The sequence below is a fragment of the Strix uralensis genome, chromosome 3 (genome assembly GCF_047716275.1).
Source record: "Strix uralensis isolate ZFMK-TIS-50842 chromosome 3, bStrUra1, whole genome shotgun sequence".
In the NCBI taxonomy this organism is placed as follows: Eukaryota; Metazoa; Chordata; class Aves; order Strigiformes; family Strigidae; genus Strix; species Strix uralensis.
The window spans coordinates 134,658,375-134,680,238 of NC_133974.1; the positions used below are offsets into that span (position 1 = coordinate 134,658,375).

General features: G+C 39.3%; 1 protein-coding gene across 16 annotated transcripts in view; it reads left to right on the forward strand.

The window, feature by feature from the left end:
• The first annotated feature begins 373 nt into the window (after positions 1 to 373).
• Positions 374 to 21,864, forward strand: part of CCDC88A (coiled-coil domain containing 88A) — an 80,404-nt gene continuing 58,913 nt past the window's right edge. For all 16 annotated transcript variants that reach the window (XM_074864546.1, XM_074864547.1, XM_074864549.1 and 13 more), the window contains exons 1-3: positions 374 to 1,009; positions 1,128 to 1,228; positions 19,684 to 19,792. In XM_074864546.1, the coding sequence (XP_074720647.1) occupies positions 947 to 1,009; positions 1,128 to 1,228; positions 19,684 to 19,792 (273 nt within the window). In that variant the 5' untranslated portion in view covers positions 374 to 946. The remainder of the gene's footprint in view (positions 1,010 to 1,127; positions 1,229 to 19,683; positions 19,793 to 21,864) is intronic.

A 21,864-nucleotide genomic window follows, 5' to 3' on the forward strand; every position in this document is an offset into this window, starting at 1 on the left:
ATGCGGCGCGGCCGGGCGGGCTGAGGCGAGGCGCGGCGGCCGTTAGCGGGAAGGAGCCGGGGGAAGCGCGGCCGCGGGAGCCCGCGCCGGGGCGGGGGGTGGTGGCAGAGCGGAGGAACAAGGGCTGGAGGCGGGCGTTGGGGTGGGGGGCGCCGGGAGCGCGGGGCGGCGGGGGGCCGAGGAGGGAGCGGAGCTGAGGGGAGGGGACGGGGGAAGGGCGAGGCTGTGCGGCGAGGCGGCGTGTGCCGCTCCGCTCCCCGCTTGCGGCGTAGTTTAGTGGAAAAGGGAAGGGGTTAGAAAAGGGAACTGGTTTAAAATAGCCTCTCATCGCCGCCGGGGGCTGCTTCCCCCTCTGTGGGCTGCCTGTGCCATCGCGGGGGGGTGCTGAGGGGTTTTCTGGTGTGCAGAAGCAGCCTGGGGGGCTTAGCTGGGAGTGGGGGTGGGGGTCTCTGCCCCTCTTTGCCTCCCCTTGTCTGGATTTCTTTTTTTTTTTTTTTTTTTTTTTTTTGTGGGGAAGGGGCAGGATGAGCCTGCAGAGTTTTACTGGAATTTCTCCTTCCTTTCTGAGGAGCTGCCGCTGCTGAAGCAGATTTTTCCTTCCTTTCTTTTTTTTTTTTTTTGTCTGATGCAGAATCCCAGTAGCTAGGCAGCCTCCCTCTTTTCTTTCCTTCCTTCCTTCTACCCTTTCGGTATGTAGGAAGGGAGAGACATCAATGGAAAGGCTGAAATAGGCGTAGATGGACTTTCAAATGCATTTTTCCATGAAAGAGGAAGATAAATCCCAGTTGCCAGTGCACTGACTTTTTTGTTGCATTGCATGGTAAAAATGAGGTTCACTTACTCCAGCTAAATCCTTGGAGCACTGCAGAGAGTTGCTACAGTGAAGGACTTCTCATATTTTTTTGCATCAGAGGAGCTACATTGATGTTAACCGTTTTTTTGTAAGATGGAGAACGAAATATTCACACCCCTTTTGGAGCAGTTCATGTCTAGCCCTCTTGTCACCTGGGTAAGCATTCATCTTTCCTCGCACGTTATTCATTTATTTGCTCATTGTTTGAAGATAAATGCCTTGCGGCAGAGAATAAGGTGGAGTTAGTGTCACGGTGATGATGATTATGTTTTAGGTTAAGACATTTGGACCGTTAGCTGGAGGAAATGGGACCAACCTGGAGGAATATGTGGCGCTAGTGGATGGCGTGTTTCTGAACGAAGTCATGCTGCAAATGTGAGTGTGTGCAAGTTGTGTCTTGGGCTTATTTTTTTGCCGTTGCCTTGTTGCTCTTGTATGCTTTGCTTGCTTATGAAAACTCTTTTTTCCCCCATATCGACTTCAGTAAATTTATTTTACACTTGAAGTAGTCATGTGGTCCGTTAAGAGGAGACTTCCGAGCACAGCAGATACTCTTTACAGTTTAATGTTTGAGTGATGTATTTACAGGATGTATAGTGTAATACAGGCTGAATCATGACATGTAGAACTTACTGGAAAATTGGATGACTGTAAATAGTTACCCAGATTTCCACTGAGAAGGATAAAAGTTCGTTCTACTGGAAGTCATGTCCATAAACAAGATTTTGGATAAATTTGCTTGGCTAATAACATTCTAATACATATCTTAGTTCACGTGACATACAACTTAAGGATCATATGCGAGTCACATAATGTTGTTTACTGAGTAAATGGACTGTCCTTTGACTCCTTCTTCTTCTCACAGTTCCAACTTAGTGTAGATAGCAGTTGTGCAGTAAAACTGATATTTTAATTGAGAGTATAGAATGTTTTCTGGCAATGAACCACAGAGGAAACATTTTCACACCATTTTTTAAATTGTTATGGAAAACTGTGATTGATAGAAAAATTTCCTTATAACTATGGCAACTTTTTGTTAATCATAGTATTGACTGGAATGTTGCCTGCTACTGTAATGCTAGAGAGTAAGACATTTGTCAAGTGTCTAGTCATATAATCATAAAAATGTTACCAGTGGAAAAAATTTCTCCATACCTACTTTTCTGATATTTTAAGTCATTACAGAGAAATACGTCTCTTGTTTGTATAGGTATGAAAAATTAAGCTTATGGATGGCTGGATAGATACATCAGTGGGTGAGCAGCTTGTGTTGACAGCTGTTCCTCAGGAACACTGCTCAGTGATGGGCATCCTTTTACTCTGTTTATGGCTTTTAGTCATATTTAGCACTTTAAAAGTTTTTGCTGTTGGTATTCAGCTTGTATAATCTGTGTAAAAAGATCTGCATGTTACTACATACAAGTTTGAATTTGCATCCTTTTAAAACCAGTATTTGTCACCTACTTCTGTGCAACTAAAATTCCAAGTATTCACTTTTGTAATACTGAGAAACATGGAAAACTTGGTGGAATTGAACTTTCTGAGAAAAATCTCGAGTGTATTTCTGGCATATTTTAGTAAGAGTTTTAAGTGATGCATTCACTGAAGCATGCTATTTTTATTTTACAGTTCATTTATTTTTTTCTTGGATTATGTATAAATTAAGTAGCTTGTCAGTTATGACCACACATTTAACATTTAAAGCTTCTATTTGGTAAAAACGTTTGACAGCCAGAAGGCAAATTTAGTACTGGAAATGGAACAAGGTGATTTTGAAGAATATAGTCTTGAAATTAAACTTCATCAGTAGTTTTTTGGAATACTAAGACTATAAATTGATAACTGATGTGGGATACGTGTATGTAAAATGGAGAGCTACGAGAGGGAACATTCGCATGCTTAAGGCACTGTGCGTTGAATTTGGCTTTGACTTTGTGCATCTTTGACCCCATACCGTGATTACTGTGGTTGACTTGGAAGGAGTTGTGTGCGTATGTATAAAAAAAAAAAAAAATACACATGGGAGATGTAAATTTAAAATAAAATAGTTTGGTAGTCACTACAATTTAAAACTACCTTAAACTAGAGGTGCTTAAAAAAGGACTGGCATACAAATAAATTCATTTTACAAATATGTAACTACATTGGAAAGTGTATTTTATTTAAAATACATTTTGGGGGGACTGAAACCTATTATGATTGATTACTCCTTAGAATTGAAGTTTCCAGAACTGTGTTCTTATTTTGGGGGGAGGTGTGTGGGGTGTGTTTTGGGTTTTTTGCCAGGATTGAAAGAGGGGAAAAAAATGTTTTGTGTTTTGCAGACAGATTCCGTCTGGTGAAGTCACTGTGGAAACCTGTGTTAACTTCTAGTCCTATTCACTTTGAATATCCACCTAGTAAACATGTCTTCATTTGCAAAAACATTTAAAAGATGCAGCTCCTATTAATCATCAATATAACTTTCAATATTTTCCATTTTATTAGTATTTCTCTTTTTTCCTTGCAGTCTTAACTACCATATGTTGAGGAAATGTGGCAGAAAAATTTGTATCAGGTGGCTTCAAAAGCAAAATATTTTTCTTCAGAATGTTGGATGTTGTGTTTTTTGGGTTTTTTTTTTAAATCTCTCAGTGAGTTCCTTCACATGAGAACTAGGAGCTGTGGCACTCTTAGAAGCTCTTGGAGAAGTCACTAGGAGTGCCATTGTAGAAATGTGTGGAAAGCACCACTAGACGTTGTTTTTACACGAGTTGAGTTATATGGTGCTTATTATTTACACTAGTTTTGAGATGTTTAAGACTGTTAATGTTTTGCTGTGAGAACACAGCTAGTGTGTACCTGTCAGCTAAGGACTTTGTTATGTGGTGGTGGCGGTGCAGGTCGATTGCTGGGGTTGGAAAGCCATTGCAGCATTAGATGCTTTAAAGGGTGTTAAAGGCATGAACAAGTGGAGGCTGTTAGAGGTGCTGTGGTTCTGCTTTATTTATCCTTCAATACTTTATTTTTGCCAAATGTTGAAAAAAACAAATTCTGTGACCATAAAAGTGAGTGTTAATATTGGATTAGGCATGGTTTGTAAACAGTTACACAATCAAAAAAAAGTTGTGTTACTCAGAGAAGGTTTTTGTTCAGTTAAAAGAGTTAATCCTGCCCTCTGTCAGCTGCAAGTGAGAGTTTGTTAGTATGGCATTTGTTTCTCCTTGCGCTGATCTAGACCAAATTTATTTTCAACAATTGTAATGATTCAGGCAGAGGAAATAGATGTCAGCATTGGAGTAGTTGCAGGATAATGGTACTGAGATGGTCAGGTTTTATCAGCATTGAGTTTATTAGTATCTCGTACATGAGAAAGAATAATTCATTACACTCCTTGTATGTCTTTGGACTTTTTGGATATTTTAGTACATGTGAAAATCACACAGATTCCGCTCAGTGTCCAGTTACATCTGAAGAGCTCTTTCTTTGCTGGAGATGCTATAGGCCAATTTTATTATTATAATTTAATTTATTTTTAATTAAGGAGACTTTCAGCATTATAATATTAGGTCCTAACTTGAGAGAATGTCTCTCATTTCCTGTTTAAATTTAGGTCCAGTTCTTGAAAAGTATTCGGTTACCTACCTTCTGCTGGGATCAGTCAGTATCTGATACCTCGGGATAGAAACCCATCTGTCTTTCTAAATCAGAGCCTTTTTCTTTGTGTTCTTTGATACAGGAAGGGGTCATGCTTCTTGGATATAAATCAGAAACCAAGAGATCACTGCACTGGTGTTCTGCCATGGCAGGGAGGTGGGGGAACATACCAAGAATACTTCGTACCTTTACTGTACCTCTATAGTAATACTTGGAACGTTATGAAGTGCTCATATACTTGAGTAAAATATGTTGGTATACTACTGAAGTAAGTGTAACAGTGTAATTCAACGGGTTAGTCACCTGCTGCACATCTACAGTAAAGTAATACTTAGTTGTGCTAAAGATATTTTTTCCAGAACCTAACAACACCTTTTTTTTTTTTCTTTAGTCTTAGTACTGTAACTTTTACATACTCTTCTGATCCAAGAAGATCAAGGTGTTCTTGCAGAAACAGAGACTGTTTTTTATTTTCATTTCTGATAGGTCTTGTTCTCTGATACTTGTTAATTGAATTCCAGTAGGATTGTGTAAGAAATGCTGGAAGTCTTGTAGTACAAACTGTGGTTCCCAAACTGACAAGAGTCTTGCTAGTTCCTTTGAATAAAAATAGGCAGCTGCAAGTAATTACAAGATAGGGACTTTCATTACATTTAGCACCACCATTAATATTTGGTCAAGTAACAAAGACTTGAAACTGTATTTTAGTTTTAATGGTTTTATTTTACTGTGCTTTGTATTTGTGGCAACGGATTGGTTTTAAAGGAACTAGTGGACAAACGGTATGCGGAATTGCTCCCATACAGAAGCAGACTCTGAAACTGTTAATTTAATCCACTGTCTGGAGAACCTGTCTGCTTTCATCACAGTATTCCGTTCATAACTTTTGTCTTAATTGACTGTATCAGTCGATACTATCCCTACCAGTCGTTGCATCCAGACATGCTGAAAACTACTGGAAAGGATGAAGTATTTTATTCTTCTCCTGTTTTTCTCCCTTTTGCCGTTCTGGTTTTCACTGACTGTATCCACATCAGGCCTTTCATGCCCATAGAATTTTCCAGGCGGGCTGGCTGACTGTTTCCTTCCACCACTCTGGTGGTGTGTGCCTAGAATGTGTAGACTGCTTCATTGACTCCTTTTCTGAGCTCTTAGTCTTTAGTTGTATGCTTTTTTTTTTTCCAAACAGTTGAGCTTGCCAGCCCATACTTCTGGCTTGCCTATATCTTTCCCTGAAAACTGGACTCCATCTCTAGTGCCTGAGCCAGCTGCCTGGCTCTGTGAAAGAGTGCAGGAACACGCACTCCAATCCAATTAACTCTTTCTTGTGAAGAAGACCAAATACCAAGAGGCAGCCAGGTTCTGGCTGGGAGGGGAAATGGAAAAAAATTTTGGGGAAAATTAAATTGGTGAGTTAGAGCACTTATTTTAGAAAAAAAAAAGTCAAATATTATTAAGTCTGCACCTTTCTCACTTTCTTGAAGCAAATGGATTTGATTCACACTGTTCAGACGTGCTCTGTCAGGCTTCCACTAATGGAAGGTGGATGTCACTCCAGTAGTTTGAGAGTTGTTGCTCTTCAGAGTGGTTCTGCAGCAGTAGGGCCTAGATTTTTCTTAAGGAAAGCTGAATTTATAACACTTGGGGTTTCTGTAAAGAAGCTAATTCTTTAACAAATGGTCCAGCAGGATGTGCACTCTGGTCAAGACTGTTGGCATTAAAATCTTTTGATTACAAAAAAAGGAAAATACAGTTCTTAACGGTGTAATGATGATTAATTTTAGACTTGAACATCTGCCTGCAGTGAGCTTTGAATTGGACAAATGAGGTGGACAGAGGCTGATACCTGTACTTCTGAGGCACTTGAGTTTCTGACAGCTAAAGGGGAAAAAAGTGTGGGTTGAACGTAAAATGCCTAAAGTGTTTGATCTTTGCTTATGTCTCTGTTTTACTAGTGTTTTTGATGCTTTTCTACCCTTTTCCACAGTTGGTGTCCACTTTCCTTCATCCTGTCTACCCTGTTTTATTTCCGTTCAGTAAACTATTCTGTTTCACTCTTGTTTCTCGCAGTGTTTTGAAGATTAGGAAGTAAATAATCTAATCTACCTCTGTGTGTATACATCCACTTTGTTGCTCTCTTCTTGATGTGCTGTCTTACCTTTCTTAGACTCTGCCTCCTTTTTTTTTTTGGTAGTGTACTACTTATCCTGTCTTTAGTCTAGGCTAGTAGCTGGGGCCAGGGAATAAAAGCTGAGTTAAAAAACATTTCTTAATACATACAGAGGTCCTCTGTTGCAGGTGCTCTATCTACCTGCTCCATAAATAGCAGTCTTAACTGAAGTATCTAGAATCAAAACAGCTTGTTTCAGCATTGAAAATATTCTGGTAAGAAAACAACGTGTATTCACTATGGCTGTACAGTTTTATAGTATTTTGCATTTCACTCACATTCTATGTGCTGTTTCAAAGCACTCTATGAAAATAATGAAATAAACTCACTAATAGCTTTCCAGGCATGTTATTTCATGTGTTTCATTGTCAAGGAAAGGTAAGGAGGAGTGTACTGACAACCTGTCTCCTGTGATGTAGCTCACTTAAGGCTGTTTTGTATGTAGCCACACGTACACTGCATTGGAGACCGCAGGGCAGAGATGCCGGAGGGAGGGAGAGGATGAGGCAGAGCCGCAGAGCACAGGGCAGCACTACAGAATAGAGCTGCCCTTGCCCACGGCAGAGTCAGCTTTAGCAGAAGTCACAGGGCCGCGTGGGGAATGCCGCGAGTGTGACGGAGCCAGGGAAGACGCCTCCCGGTTTCGCACTAGTGGCTGTGCTCTGTGCTTTGGCGGTTGGGGGTGATGGCCCGGTGGCTCGCGTAGGCATCATTTGCCCTCAGCAGCACCCAGTGTTGAGGCTGGGTTGAGCTTTCTGGCTCCAGTTATGGCTGGCTGTAATATTTCTGTTTGCAGGGCTGACTTTGCTCTTTACTTGCCTCTGCTTCCATACGGCCACTGTCCTGACTCCCTGTGTTGTACGGACAGGCAATACAGCACTTGCTTTACTCTAATTTTTATACCAGAAAGGTGTTTGCCCAAGTGGCTGAGCCGCCTTGAGCCGCCCTACAACGTTGCCATGTTTCTTGGTAGTATAGCAGCAGTAAATTCCAGAGTTTTAGGTTAGCTACAAATATTTTTACCTAGGCTGATCCGCTTGCATCTTTCACTGGCAAGACTGTGTTTCTTCAGGTTTCATGACTAGTTTGGGGATCTCTACACCACAAACATTTGCAAAGCATTGCTGTGCTCTGATCTTTCTTGTAAAAACTAATCTAGCTAACTGACAAATTGGTTACTAAATCAAGCACATCTTAATCCTATGTTAAATTTGAGAAGCTTACTTCTAGATTTTCCTCATCTGTTTCTTCTGTTAAGAAGAGGTTTTTTAGCATTGTGTTCTTTCATACGTTCCTCTTATTTTTGGTTCATCCTCGTTTTCCTCTAAACTAATACCAGTTTGTTGCCTTCCTTGTCTTTCATACTGTACCACTTTTCCCTATGTAGTAATTATTTAGGGATCAAGATATTTTTTTCAAAATGCTGCTTTGTTAGAGTGCATGACCTCAGTGGTCAGAGATTATTTGGTAATAACTTTGTGGGAGTCTCTGTTTGTTTTCTTTGTTTTAGAGTCCTGTATTTATGCTTTAAGATGCTCCAAAGAGACATGGCCTCTTCGGCAGTTGTCATTAAGCAGTATTTACAAAATGCCACCCTTCATTTCATTGGACTAATTGATGTTAAGGCGTTGAATTGAAGCAAGACTACTGCTTGACCCAGACTCAGTTGGTGTGCTTTCTTACATTGCATTTCTGGGTTGGGAAATAGTAAGGGATGAACTTTTAAGAGGCTTGTCTTGTATTCCTGGCTCTTGAGTGAATCTTTGAATCTGTGTGGTACGTTTAGATACACTCAAAAACTTGCTTCCTTTCTCGAGAGTTACAGGAGATAGGAGTCCACTTAGTTTTATTACACAATTTTACCTTATTTTAAGCTGCAGGGAAATATTTGCTCTAGTTTTTGTTTGTGTGGTATCTTCATTTTTCTTAAGTAGGCCTGTGAGCAAAAAATGTCTGGTGTAATTTCCCAGTAGCTTGGGAATATACTTGTTGTATATTTAGAGTATTGTATTGTATGTGCCAGACAAGAGTAAAATACAGGTACTAGTTGATGTGTGATAGAATGTAGACAGATGTCATACTTACTAAGTACTGGTTTGCATCTCAGCAAGAATATGAATGTTAATGTTTTAAGATTAAAAGAAGGCATTTATTTTACAGGCCCTTGTATGTATGTTTATCTTGTAGCTTTGGGTAGTTAACGGGGTAAGGTCCTTCAGGTACTGCTCTGTTTTATCTAAGTCAGGAGGGGATTGATTGTACATCTGTTGATGGGCATGCAAAATTTGCAACACATTTCAGTGTGCTGAAGCAATGCAGTTGCTCACATGGATACATTTTTTACAAGAAACATAACCTATTTTCTTTGGCAATCCCCTTATTTCCAGGAGCCTTGCGTTTGAATTTGTCTTATTCCTTGGAATATTGTGTACAAAGGGCTCAGATCTGTCACGTGGTGGTCTAAAAACTGGTACAGACCAAGAGGAAGATGTGTCTTTTATTGTTATTAATTTACTTATAGAGGCTTTATTGTACTTCATAAAAAAGGGACTTCTAGAGTCATAGTGTTCTCACTAAAAGTATTTAATGGAAATTATGTGGCAGTCTTTTTATGACTTAAGATCTTTTCAGTCACTGCAGTCACTGTAATATTCGGGTAGCTTTGTTGTCATCTAACTAGGCTGATCTCACATCACTATTTCCTGCATTTTTTAATACTCAGTGTGCCACAATGCTTACCTATGGTCAGGCTATTTTGCATCTGAAGTACTAACTATTTTTGAGAATGTATAGATTCAGCAAGGTTCAAAGTAAATGAGTGAACATTTTTCCAAGTCTTCCAAGGAGAAATTATTTTTGGTAGTGCTATGATTATCAAATAAAGCAAAGCACATATTGCTGTGGTGTTGGAAATTGCTTAGGGTAGAAGAGAAGAATTTGTATATACAAATTTATTATCTCTTAAAGAGGTTTTTTTTAAGCTTAAATAAAGAAGACTGCATAAATGTGTATTGCTTTAAAATCCTAGGTAAGTTATTTTACCTTATTAATATCTTAGCCTGTTAGCTCCACAAATGTCACTTGCTAAGGGCAATAAGTGTTTATATGCTTCTCTTCTGTACTGCTTGCTGCTTCCTATCTGTGATGACAACTTTCTGACCCTATTCTGCTTCTTTTATAACTGTTTCTGATGTTTGTTCCAAACTACCACCTGTATGTTTGCACAGTGTTCTTTCCAAGGTAGATTGTAAAAACATTTTTGCACTTTAATGCCCTCTGATGTTGGGTATCAAGTCACGCTGCATCTTGTGATCCAGATCTGTGAGTGCTTACTTATGTAAAGCTGATCCTAGTGTTGTCACGGGATTATTGCGGGTGTAAATGTTTGCAGTGTTCTAATGGTCAGTTACATTGAGGTGTTAATCACAAAGTCAAATAGTTTTCAGTTACTCTGTTAATTAGTATTGGACTGAATAGCTCTTAAAATTTGAGCTCATTTCAGAGGTAAAAAAGTTGACCCTGAGAGTCACAATGCTTGAATAACACACAACGCTTGAAGTCGAATGGGTAGTCATTGTCCTCAGTACTTTGTTTCTGTGGTATGGCCACCTTCTTTCTTGCTTGTCCCTTGTAGACTGTTTGCTCTTGCATCCTGTGCTGCCTCTTTGTTTTAGTTTAGTTCGTAAAGTAGTATAGTACAAGTACTACAGCAGTCTAATTCTACCTTTTCAAACAGCATCTGCTACTAGGCCTTTAGCAATTAAAAAAACCTCAACAAACCAACCAACTAACCAAACCAACAAGATAACCCTTGTAAGTTACTTAGATTTGTTGAAGTAGTAAAAGCGTATTTGTCAGACTTTCTGGTTCTCATCTGTTTGCTCAAAAAAAGTTTTGTTTGTCAAGTTGTTTCCTCTCAGAGTTCTTGGTGATTTAATACCCAGGAGTTTATTTTGTGTGACAGTGTTAAGTGTTTTGTGATGCTCTGGATCCTATAGATTTTCCTTTCCATCAGTGAAACTTCTTAATTTGGTGGGAGCCAGCTTACCTTTTGCTAGCTGTGGGGCAGAGGCTGCTCTGCATTCTTATTGATGCGGGGAGCTCACCCAGGTTACTTGAGGCAGGGAGTAGTGATTTGCTATTTGGGTTCTCTGGCAGAAAGCTTTTTTTTAAAATAGAACCTTTTAGTGTGATAGGAAAAAAGTGCATCTGATAGTCGAGTTGAAACAATAGTAGTAAAGTTGTTTCATACTATGTGATGCCAAAGACGGCTGTTGCTCTGTAAACTTGGAAGTTAGGGGTTTCTGCAGGGTGTTAATTCAGTGATACACGTGTGTGCTTAATAAATGACAGGTGAACTGTTTTATTCTCGTTTTCTCTTACGTTTTGCTCACCTGCATGCATCTTCCTTATTACTATTAATGAAAGGAGAAAGGATAAAAAGTAAATCTGGGCTGTTCTGAACTCTGCTTTTTTTTAAAACTCTGGGAGGGAGAAATTAAAGATCAGTCACCAGACCTTTTGAATATGCTATGATTTTGTCTGGCTGTTTGCACATTAATGTGTAAACTTGGGAGCATACAGATGTGAGGGGATGTCTCTTCATGCAGATAACACCACTGACAGTGGGACCACCCAGCAGAGCAGTTGGCCAGAGCAGCCCTGAGGTCGTGAGGCACAGCAGGTTCATCTTGACGGACAAGGGAGAGACAGGGTTACCCGGCACAAAGGCTTGTGGCACTGCTTCAGATACAGCTGTTCTAGCACTCTTCAGCCATGAGTAATTAGGCAGCTCCACTGCTGTGAGTGCCAGCAGGAGAGCTTAGGCACTGTGCAGCTACCCTGTGAGTAGTTCAGCCTGGTCAGATGCTGCGAGCTAAGGCAGGGAGTAGGAAAAAGCTCCCTGCACGTGCTCAGTATCCACTCCTGTGTTTTTGGCAGTGTTCCCTGTGATCCCCATCAGCCAGCCGATCTGTTGTAGGCCACTTGGTCATGGTTTTTTTGAAGTAGGCGTAGAGCTTCAGCCTCCTAATAGTTTATGATGTTGGACATAATCCTAGGAAATGGGGTTTTGCACAAGGGCCAAAAGGTTTTTGATGTTAGACCTACTTCCTGAAACTCACATTAGCATGAGGCAAAACCCCTTTGATACAACTGTTGAACTTTTGGCACATACAGTCAATCTTTGCTAAGTGCACAGTTAGCAAAGTGTCTTTAAATTGCAATATTCATATGTACATTATTGTGTGGTAAAGGATATCTCAGCATTTGTAATGGCACCTTTGCATGTTTGAGCAGATGTCTGCAGAACTACATGGCCATTTGAACTGTGCATTGATGGCTGCTCAAACAGTATTGTCTCAAGGGTAGAAATACAGGCGTTTTACAAGGAAGAGGTAGATTGTCATAAAGGCGTGCAAAAAATGCAGAGAAGGAGTGGTTAATGTAAGTCACAACCTTTGCTTGCTTATCCCACGTTAGGATTAGAGCATCCTTTTACTGGATGTGCACAAAGATACAAGGCTAAGCAGGATTCCAAAGTGAACACTCGACCAACTCTAGAATGTCCATCCCTCGCATCTTCAGCGACTCAGACTGCGGATCTCCGGTTGTAATAGTCATGTGTGTGTTGTGTGATGTCACCCGGCCATCAGGTCTGTCAGTGTAATCGATACACTGCAGCCTCAGGGCTTGCATGTCTTGCATGATGCTTTTCAAGAGGTGGAAGGATTTTACTGCCATCTATTTTTTCAGATAAGAATGTGCCAAGTTTTCTCTGCGTGCTTCAACAGTGGATAGTCTGTGTCCCGAATTATTATTCTTCAAGGAAGTCATCCATTCAAATCCATTTCTGTCAGCACAGAAATCCTGATGAGCACATGCCAGAGGTATAGAGAAGGAGTTAAGATTTATTTATCTTTTTGATACATTTATCATGGAAAATACTGTTTGGCAGCAGAAACTGGTCATACTGATAGATGCAGGAGGGAGTTTGAAGTATGCTGTCTTGCACCAACGTTCCTAGGATGTGCTTGATCCCAAGGTTCAGATAGTGACAGTATTGTACTTCAGGATCTGCCCCATTCTTTGACACTGTCACTCCTGCAGACTGACCCTTTGACTGTGGCTGATGATTTTATAACTGATGGAACAGTACACCCGTGAAGGCCAGTGCTCCTTTTGTCCCCTAGGTGAAGGTGCTTCTGATAACCTCATTGCTTCAGTGGACTGCTTTGTCTGGTGTTGCTTCAAATGTTGGAAGCAAATTGGAGATTATCTTATTCTCTAGTGAAGGTCTTGGTTTTACTTTCACAGTAAAAGGACACTGCTTTATTAAATGTCTTTGTAAAGCACATCTTGTACGTGTTTATTATTTTCTTGCTAATAGTAAATAATGGAAATGCTGTGTTATTACTTGAAATCTATGAAAAAATTCTGATACCAGTAATTGTTGAAATATTCAGCAGAAAGCAAGAGTAAGCCTCCGTATTCTAATTAAAGGGACTTTGCAAGAGATATGGCTTTATTAGGCCAAAACCATTTCTGCATAAAGGTGAATACTGTGCTACTGTGAGCTAAAACACAGATAGAATAACAGTTTTTATTACCCCTTGAGATGTACACTTGTGTAGAATCTTTTCCAAAGTGCTTGTTTCAGCATTTCACTGTACTTAACAAATACATTGAAACAATGATATATTTAAAATTAGGGTGCGTTATAATACTAGACTTAATGATTAAGTACCATCAAGGAACAGATGGCAAGAGAGGACACAACTGGTTTGCAGTCTGCATAGATTTAAGCATGAAGCCATTAAGCTATCACATTCCCATTTCTGATAGATTTTGGTCAATGAAAAATTAAAGACACATAATCCCCGATTATATGAGGTCTCAATCTGTAATTCATGACACTGGTAGTATTTCAAAACCACTGAAGTTCTCTCTGTAATCAGTAGTTTTAAACTAATGCATTATTGGGATAGATGCTCCTGTCTTTTTTTATTGCTATTGAAATTAATGTATCTTGTCATAAGTAGGTTGCTCTTAAATGTAAAATTGCTTAAGGGTATCTGTTACTGCTCTGCTTCCTATTGACTTCTAGACAGATTTGCCCTATTTTGCTAGGCTATTTGCCACTGAAGCAGTTCTGCCTAATAAAAGGAGCAGTTCAGAGTTCAGAGCGTGTATTGCCTTAAATATGTTTATAGTGTAACTAGCGCAGTAGCCACTAGAATATTATGTTTTTAAAAAACTGGGTTTAAAGCTATTTTTACAAAAGTGTAGTTCAGAACTGATCTATTTTCAAAATTATTTCATTCACATCTTTGTATTTCCAACAGCATGTACTAGTTTATTTCACTGGTGTTGGACCCAATGTATTCTAATAAACAGAATTGTTTAGCATTAATAAAAATTACTTATTATCAAAATTTTATTGGTCATAAAAATAAAACAATTCAACATACAGATACAAGTAATTTATTAAAATCTGTAATAAATTAGTTGCCAAAAAATGTAAACTAATTTAAAGATGCATGCTCTTGAAAGCGATACAGATTTTGGCAATTTATGTTTAGAATTTTAGCTTTCTGTATGAAAAGTATTTGCACATTATATTTCATTAGTTTTTCTCATTAGTTATTTCAAATGCTTGATAAGAAAATTAGTGTGTCTGTTCTCGGCTTTGAACCAGTCTGACAAAATACAATTATACAAAAAACAATGGAAAATGTGTAGCTAACATCATGCTGTGTTATTTCCTCGTCGAGAGGAATGAGTTAAGACATCAATACTTAGGAGGATGGACCATATTGACTAAATTAAGATTACTTAAAATGGTGTTTTGTGAATTAAGGAGACTACTGAGGTTTAAAGTTGGAGGCTTTGAGAGAATGAGGCCTGGTTATCAGTATTGGGAATGAAGGTGGGTTTATTTTTTAAAATAATGACTCTTCTGCTGGAGGACCTAATCACAATTCTTTTGGTAACAGTGCATGGTCAAGAAGTGATCCATCAGGCCTGTTCTTGGCTGTTTAAAACATGTTGCAAGTCAAAACTGACAGTTCAAACAGAATCTGAAAGCTAGAAAGCAGTGATTGAAAATTAGGGAAGACTGGTAAATACCAACATTGAAGAATTCTTCTACCCAGCGGCCTCTATTTTAAATGTTTACATTTCAACATGTGGGTCATTTTAGTAGGTAGCCTATTAATAGTCTGTGTTTGTAAAGTATGATCATTTAATGACATAATGTGGTTAGGAAGATGTAAATTACCGTACTACAGAGGTGAAGTCCCGTTTGCACTAGAAGGTATTGAGAGCAGGATTTCACTTCAGGAAAGGCTAGAAGCAATTTTTTTCCAAGTAAAAGTCATCCTAGTCATTGCTAACATGTACTGATTGAGACTGTCAAAGACAACTTACCTCCCCTGTTCGAAGAATAATGAGCCAGCACAACAATCTTTACCAAAAAAGTGACAAAATCAAAGAAGGAAAACTTTCCTGCTAACTAGAGTGAGTTATTGAGGCTACATGTTTAATTACATTAAAAATGACTGGTAGAGATTAATAGTGTTAATACTGATATTTAAGTAACTTTAATTTTATTGATCCTCAAGAGCGAGGGGTTCAACTTCTTGTTACCATAAACTGTTTTCAAGTTCTACTGAAAAATGTTAAGGGAACTTTGAGTTTTGTGTTTCTGTTGGACCTGTCACCATAATCTTTTGGAAAAATTTAAGATTATTAAAATAGATATGTTCTGTGCACCAGGTTGTCCTGAGGCTGACATTCTGATTTTGATTGTTGATACTGTGCACTGGCGAAGGACCATGTGATTGGACTGTGAGTTTTTTCAAGTGGTAAAGATGTAGTTCCAGAGCACATCTGTGGCCCAAGCCTTCCCTGCAAAATTCACAGTCTCAGTAAACCGTTTCCTGTAATTTGTGCCAAAAAAAAAAAAAAAAAAAAAGTGGAATGCTTTCTGTTTTAAGACACAGGAATGAATCATTTTGACCCAAAACAGTGTAACTTTTATCAAAAAAGAAGCCTGGAATTTCCATAAAACGTAAGGAATGTGTGTCAGTCATTGAGTTGGTCTTGCTGGATGAAGATATGTACCACATTAAAAAAAAAAAAATCTGTATTGGGGGGAGTGGGATACATGGGGTGAATTTGTGGAAGTAAAGGAATGTTGCTTTGCTTTCAAAAGTAGTTGAAAGATCTAAAAAAATCATTGATATCTATCAACATTATCTTTGACACAAAACTTATACCTCAGAATGTCTCATGGACTTTGTTAGTACACTGTTGAGTTTCTAAGGATTAAGGTGAAGATGAAACATAAGAATGACTTGCTGTTGTACTGTTGCCAAGCGTCTGCTAAAGTGTTCTAAAAGTGCTCAGATTCCGTGTCTGTTAGTGCATCACTTGAGAAATGTGAATTATTTATTTTTGTACTGTGAGGAGAAATGCTGGTATTCAGAAGCAAAGTGCAGGTATAAGTACAATGACACCCTACAGTTCCTGATGTTGCCCAGATGTTATGCCTTCTAATTTCAAAAATTAATTTTCATATCATCAAATAAAACTCAAAGTTCACATGCTGCATCTTTGGTGTGTGCAAGTCCCAGTAGTGAAATAATTGTCCTGCAAAATGTGAAGATGGTGGTGGTGACCAAGGTGTGGAACTAGGAATTTGTGTCCTAAGAGATCTTGGGCTCTAATTGCCCATCTTTTTCCCTCCTCCACACAGATAGCCTTGGCACTGATTGTTTCTGTGGTTGTTCAGGAATTTGTTTCTGTGTTCATTTCCCATTTGTAGTATGGGGATAGTAACAATTTGTCTTAAGTGTGTAAAGATTTGTGTTTACCTACCATTATGAAGCCACAGTGCTATGCAAATGTTAAAGTTTTTGTTCTTACAAGATCTGTCTAAATTTTCTAGTACAGCTTTCGAAATGAGAAAGTGTAAAGCCTGAGCTTTTATGACACTTGTGTTGTGAATTCTTGTGGTTGCACACTAATTTTTGTGCTGATACTGAAGTAAGAGCTATTACAATATCCAGGAAACTCCAGTGCCCTCTGTTTTGAGTGCGCTAAAGGGAGAGTCATCTAAAATGTATGGCTGTAGAAATGCTGCTGAAGATGATGAAAAAGCCTGGAGATAATCCGATAGTCATTAAGATTAAAGATGAAGATTAAGGGCCCAAATCGGCCTTTTGGAGATAGGAATGTAGAAATAGGAGACTTCAGCTGATCTCTGTATGCCATCAGGTCAGCAGGATTTATCCTGGATTTTCTCTTCTGATTTTAACAAATTTGAATGAATTCAGTTTGGAAAGGAGTTCAGTTCTGCACATCTGCAAAGCATAATCACTCTTAGCCCATTTAGTTCCTTTTGCAGCTACAGGTTGGCTGAATTAATAAATCCAGGTTGACATCTTAATCACATAGTTTTGGTAATATATGCTAAAATGTACTGTAATTGTTTATAGTATTTTTAAGAACGCGGTGATGAGCATTTAGGAATGAGGCAATTACCTGTGTAAGGATCCGTGTCCTAATTTTCCTAGATTTATATTCATGTATATGAGAAAAAAGATGTTATGCTTACTGCTTTTCTTTTCAAAATGACTATGTTGGAGGTGTGGTTTATATATGATCTGACTTCCGTTCCCAGAAATTTTTCTTCTACATTATTTCTATCTAGTTTCTTCTACACTGTTTCATGCTTACAGGCCAGGGAATTCTGATAGCAATAACCTGAAGAAAAGTCATAAATGTGTCTTTTGAAAAGTCTAACATGCTAAAACCAAAGAAAGCTGTAAAAGGCAAATAAAAGTTTGTTTAGGTAACATAAAATGAAAAATACGTAAATTTTGTCTGTGGTGACACTTGTGGAGGGAGCACGTGAAACTACCAAAGTGATAAATTGCATCAAAACAAATCATGATACTTCTGTGTTCAGTAGAGTAGAGGGAATAGCTCATGTGGGGGGGTTGGTTGTTGACACTTAGACATTCCAGTTGAGTATCTATCTAGAAACGTATGAATCACATGTATATTGATGATCTGGGAGACTATTCCGGTGTAGTTACTTTAGATAAAATATTTGTTCTTCATGATGCATGTTCTTTTTGGGGTGTCCTTGCACAGCCTTCAGTTTGTGTGCATCCCTCGTATCTGGTTTTCAGGTTGCAGGGCCTCGGTGTCCTGCCAGGACAGTTTGTGCTGACCTGTAAGCTGCTCCGTTCCGTCTCCTCCTGAGGAACCTTGCAGGAACTCGCTGTGAGATGGATGTGCTTCTCAATCAGCAGTTCCCAGTCTCCAGGGGCAGGGGTACCTGTATGTCACCCAGTAATACGGTACGCCCAAGGAACTGAGGGGGGGAGCCTTTGTGTGCTGCTTAGAACCCAGGTGGTTCACCTGTGGAAAAAGTCTGTGCAAACAGGGACCTGCCCTGAAGTGTGGCTCTAAGAACTGAAGCAGCATCTGTACCATGCATAGAATAGCTACTTCTCTTTCAGACAGCACTTGTACTAGAAAATTGACGAATTAGGGGTTTTTTTTGGCAGTGGTATTTCTTTTCCCTTGGTATTTGGTTGGGCCCGCTACAATATTCAGGTCATTTCTGTAATATAGCAAGTTACTCTTCTTTCTGCATTTGATTCCCGAGTATAATCCTTTGCCTGAACATGTTGTTACTGAGTTCCCTTATACTGCTGTCACACCACTTTTGTACTTTATCAGGGTTGTTCTCAATTGCCATGGTGTTCTCTGAAGGTTTTCTTGTTTTTTGTTTTTTTTAATTCCTCCCAATTTTTGCCAATGGCAGTTCTGCTAAGCGTATTCTGTGTTCCATTGTCTAAATCATTAATGACAACGTTGAATAAAACCAGACCCAGAAGGCACACACCCTTGTGGGAACCTCCAGTTTGACAGTGGTAGTTTCTTGTTTGAGTGCAGTACTCCAGCCAGCTGTGCATTTATCTGATGATATCGTTCAACAACACAAATAGTTATCATTAACTATCAAAAGTTGTGTTGTGCAACTGTCTCAAGTACCTTTGTAAAAGTTAAACTTCACGTTGGCCATCCCTTCTGAATTCTCTAAGCCTTTTACAGGGTGCTGCGGGGGAGCTGCATTGATTCTGCATTGTTTTCCTTGAAAGATCACAATGAGTGGTTGTCACGCTGTCTTGTATGTGACTAATAAGGTGGTATGTTACGAGATATTGAAAAAGGGTGACTCATCTGCATTTCCTCAGATCCTTTTGACTTTGTGAAGGAAAAAGGGATTGATTTCCTATCTGAAGCCAAGATAAACCAGAGAAAAATCTGGTAGTATGTGAGAGTACATGAGAAAACCTCCAATTAATAATCCCTTTGTTGACAGATTTCAGTCCTCTGTAAATAAATCTAAATTAATTTAGGGTGTGTTAGCATGATGTATTTCATATTCCTCATGGTTCTAAAAATTAAAACTTACACTCTGCTTTTGTGCCGTATGATAGTAAAATAGCATTGTGTAGTCTTTCAGTATATAGACATTTGTTAATGTAGCCAGACTGAATTCCATTATTTGTAATTGTGAGAATGATTCCTGATGTCTGCAGCGTGTGCTGGAATATTTATGTTATAGCTGTGTTCTGCTTTCTGTATTCCCTCAGGGATGGGGCTGCTTGTGGAGAAGTGCAGAGCCACAAAACTTTTCTTCTGATACTCAGTCTCCTGTAATGGGGATGGGTGCTCCCAATTACATACTGCGTTAATAGCCAAAAAGGGTGCTAATCTGAGTAGCTGTATCGGAGACAGATGTTTCAAGTTACTTCTTGCTGCCTTTGGCAGTCACTTCCACAGCTCCTTATTTACTTGTCGAGGGGAAAAAAAGGGGCATGGTAGCTAAAGCAAAAAGTTGTTATGCTGGCACATTAACCATATCATTTCTGTTGGATAGAGTGCTTTAAGGATTAATGTTCAGTGTGTTTAATTTATTCTTTCTCTTTTTTTTTTTCCCCAGTAATCCAAAGTCCGCTAATCAGAGGATAAACAAAAAAGTAAACAATGATGCATCATTAAGGATTCAAAATTTGTCTATTTTGGTGAAACAAATAAAAACTTACTATCAGGTCAGTAATTGTTTCTTACATTTTGCCTAGAATTGTTTCTAAGTATTCTTTTATAGTTATGCCTTTAAGGGTAACAAAAATAAGATGAATATTTTGAGATACTTGTAGGGATGGTTTTTTATAAATCTGGTCAAATTTTTTATCACGCTTAATTTACAGCTGTAGTAGTAATCTGGAAACACTTGTCTGTGAATGGTGATCTGGTTATATAACAGATATTCTGCATGTTCAATTACTCATATAGTACATTAAGCAGTATTGGTTGGTATTTTCTGAATTGAGGCAAGTTTTGTACCTATGGGAGGAATTATTACATGTACATTTAGTCTTAGCAATGTAATCTTTGTACGTAAAAGTGGTGAAGTTTATTGGTTTTAGAATTAATTTGATTTTCAGTAGAAAAAAATCAGATGATAAGAATCAAATGGGAATTCATAGTAAATGCAGTGACGATCTAATTTGGAGCTGTAAAATAGCCATGGAATTTTTGTGTGCTTTGTGCAATAGGTAAGAGCTGGTAGCACGCCTTCTAGATTGAGAGCCTGGATAGAGTGGTGTGCACATGGACACTGCAGATAGCACCAGTGTCCCTTACAGTGTGTCTTTTAGTGCCCTTCCACATTTCCCTGCTCCTTTCTGCCAGGAGAGTCCAGATCTGAGAGTTTGATCTGCCTCTCAGCAGAGCCTGTACTGATGTATGTTTTTCCTCCTGGGTACGCATGTAGTATATGTTTTCAAAAACTCCAAAGTCCAGTCAAGATTGCCAGCTGTCACTCGCTGCGGAGGTCAGCCACTGTGCATCCTTCTGCGCAGCACTTGGTGTGTATGCATACTTCATGTCATCCTTTGCCTGGCAGCTACTACACGTGGGTATAAGTGCTGCCCGCTAAGACCCACGTGCTTTTCCATTTCCTGATGGTAGTCATTTTTGACCAGGCATTAGTGTTTCACAACTGGTGCAACAGAAGGCTCAAACACTGACAGGATTGATCTTATTTGAACACAAAGCATTCCCAGGGCAGCTTTGGCCTTACAGTATCAGCCAGTCTTAGTGCAACGCTATCAGGCAGAATTGGTTGCATTTAGGTAAATTACCTTTGAATGATTCAGAATTGTGAAGGTTGCTCCAAACTTTTGTGTTAGAAATAAATAGAACTTTTTAAAAATTTTTAAAAATTCAAGAAATGTTAAAATAGGTCACCATGCCTTCAATGGTTCAAGTTTGTCCTGTGTAAGTGTAAGCTATAGAGAACTGCACACACTTTTTCTCCCCCATTTCCCTCCCCAGTCTCACGGGCTTCTAGTCTTGTGAGATGCCAGCCTCTTCAGAATAGGACACGTGAGGGAACTTGCAAACATCACAGGTCTGGCATTTTAGTAGGAGTAAAAGCATTTAGTAGCCTAACTGAAACGCTTGTTCAGATTGAAAATTGCTTTTTGCGTGTGTTGGCGTTCACTCAGGTACGCCCACATGCATGCAGGGAGGTTTATGCATTGTGATAGTTCATTGGGTTTGGAGAGAAGTGTTACAGAATGGACTGAAGTCCCTGTTTCCGCTCAGTCTTGGTGCAGCTGGTGTTTCCCACAGCCCGTGCAGGGGTTAGCAAGGCAGCTTAGCAAACTCGGTTTCAAGGAGGGCTCAGTTTAGTTCCTGGCACCCGTGAAACGACCCAAGGCAGAAAGGCCAATGCTTGATGGATGCCTTGGAATCCATCTGAGAGGCCTCTCGCAGCCTGGGGTACACCTGGCAGAGGTGGGAGCCCTCACCCCGCAGTGCTTCAGGCGGGGTTCTGCACAGGCATCAGGCTTCCTGCATGTCCTCAACAGGATGCCCGAGATCCGAGAGTAAGGCAACATGGAACATAATCAGTCTATTGAGGTACGGGATTAATTAACCTCTGAAATACTACAGTGGGAATCAGTTAGTGACAGATACTGGGATTTTTAATTTTTAGCATTATGTTACCCTAACTCTTAAAACTTTTTATTGTGAACTTGTCCACGCTGGTTTACTCGACGTGTTTTCCACCCATGTTGTGAAAACAATGTCTCAGTTTAGCAAATAATTGCAT